The 1607-nt window shown below is 47.4% G+C and overlaps 1 protein-coding gene across 1 annotated transcript; it reads left to right on the top strand.

Annotated features, from left to right (window-relative positions):
* The first annotated feature begins 303 nt into the window (after positions 1–303).
* Positions 304–1271, top strand: LOC125946988 (serpin B3-like). The gene has a single exon (XM_049671268.1). It carries the CDS (start codon positions 392–394, stop codon positions 1250–1252), a length of 861 nt encoding a protein of 286 aa, XP_049527225.1. The 5' UTR covers positions 304–391; the 3' UTR covers positions 1253–1271.
* Positions 1272–1607: the final 336 nt, after the last annotated feature.

Genomic DNA, 1607 nt, shown 5'->3' with positions numbered 1-1607 from the left:
ATAAAAAAGTTAGTGGTATCTGGGCATTCCTTATTTCCTTCAAATGTTTGGCCGTATCTCTACAACTCTAACGTTATCTTGTCTTTTTTTTTCTAGATCGTATAGCGCAATGACGTCATCCGTACTCGGGGTCTGCCTGCTAAAGCTCTCCATCGACCTGTACACCCAACTACACTCTCTTAATAAGGAAGGCAACATAATCTACTCCCCGTACAGTGTAGGCAGCGCACTTTCAATGACCCTCGCCGGCGCACGAGGTAACACAGCAAAGCAACTGGCGGCCGTTCTTCACGTTACTGAAAGGGACAAAATACACGAGCATTTTAGGCAGTTGTTGAATGAGTTACCATACAGCTGGAACTCTGAAAACAGCTTTCACGTGGCCAACCTGATGTACAGCGAGCGCGAGCTTAAGTTCCCCAAGAAATTCGAGGCGCTTCTGGAAAGTAACTTCCGGGCTCGCATCAAGTCAGTTGATTTCAAGAAAAATCCAGAGTCAGTCCGAAAGGAGGCCAACAAGTGGGTCTCGGACGAAACGAAATCAAAGATCAAAGAGCTCATTCCGCCCGGTAGTGTGACAGAAAGTACCGTATTCATTATACTCAACGCTATTTACTTCAAGGGCAGGTGGGCCCAGCCGTTCGATGAGAGAGACTCGAAAAACCAAACTTTTCATCTCAACTCCGGAAGCAGTGTGGAAGTGGAAATGATGTTCCAGAGTAACGCACAATTCAAAGTCGGCCAATCCGCGGAGTTAAAGGCGACGTTAGTTGAAATGCCGTACTTTGACGAAACATTTTCGATGGTAATTCTCGTCCCCGATGAAGTGGAAGGACTGCCTTTCTTGGAAGAGCAGCTCACGGAGTCGCGTCTTCGCTCGGCTCTAAATAGCCTCGCCATGAAAGACAACGTGGAGCTTACTCTTCCCAAGTTCAAGCTCGAGTACTCTGCTTCATTGAAGGATGTGCTGTCTGCCCTCGGAGCCAAAGACTTGTTCAGCGACAGCGCGGACCTTTCTGGTATCTTTGAGAGTGGCAAGGCTTCTGTCTCGCAGGTCTTCCACAAGGCGTTCGTTCAAGTCGACGAAGAAGGCACGGAGGCCGCGGCTGCTACGGCAGAGATAGGAGCAGGGTCCACTGCCCCCAGTGATAAGCCGGTCACACGCGTTGTCGTGGATCGTCCGTTTATGTTCCTTATCCGGAAAAACGAGGGGAACGTAATATTGTTTATGGGATCGGTCCGTAAGCTTTGAGGCCCGTCGATGAGGCCTGCAGTTACCTTCTATATAAATATGATACAATAAAGCTATTGTGTAAATAAATACATGGGCATCGATGGAGTACATAATTTGAGCAGCACTCAAGGCCATTTGGGTGCACGTCCTTTGTTATTTATTGTTATCGTGCCGTTTAATTTATCAAAACTGCGCAGCGATTAGATCAACAGGAACGGATAGTACTATGACCCAGTATTATAGTAGTACTGGATCAAACAAGTGGAACTTGTAATTACGAGCTGTCCCACCCTGAAACTTAAACGGGTCCTGTGACACAGCCAATAATGCTTGTTTGGATAATAGCATCGTCATAACTTTGCGCCCGTCGTGG

This window comes from Dermacentor silvarum, chromosome 7 (genome assembly GCF_013339745.2).
Source record: "Dermacentor silvarum isolate Dsil-2018 chromosome 7, BIME_Dsil_1.4, whole genome shotgun sequence".
Taxonomy (NCBI): domain Eukaryota; kingdom Metazoa; phylum Arthropoda; class Arachnida; order Ixodida; family Ixodidae; genus Dermacentor; species Dermacentor silvarum.
The sequence above is the reverse complement of the archived record's forward strand: the minus strand, read 5'-3'. Positions and strand labels throughout refer to the sequence as shown.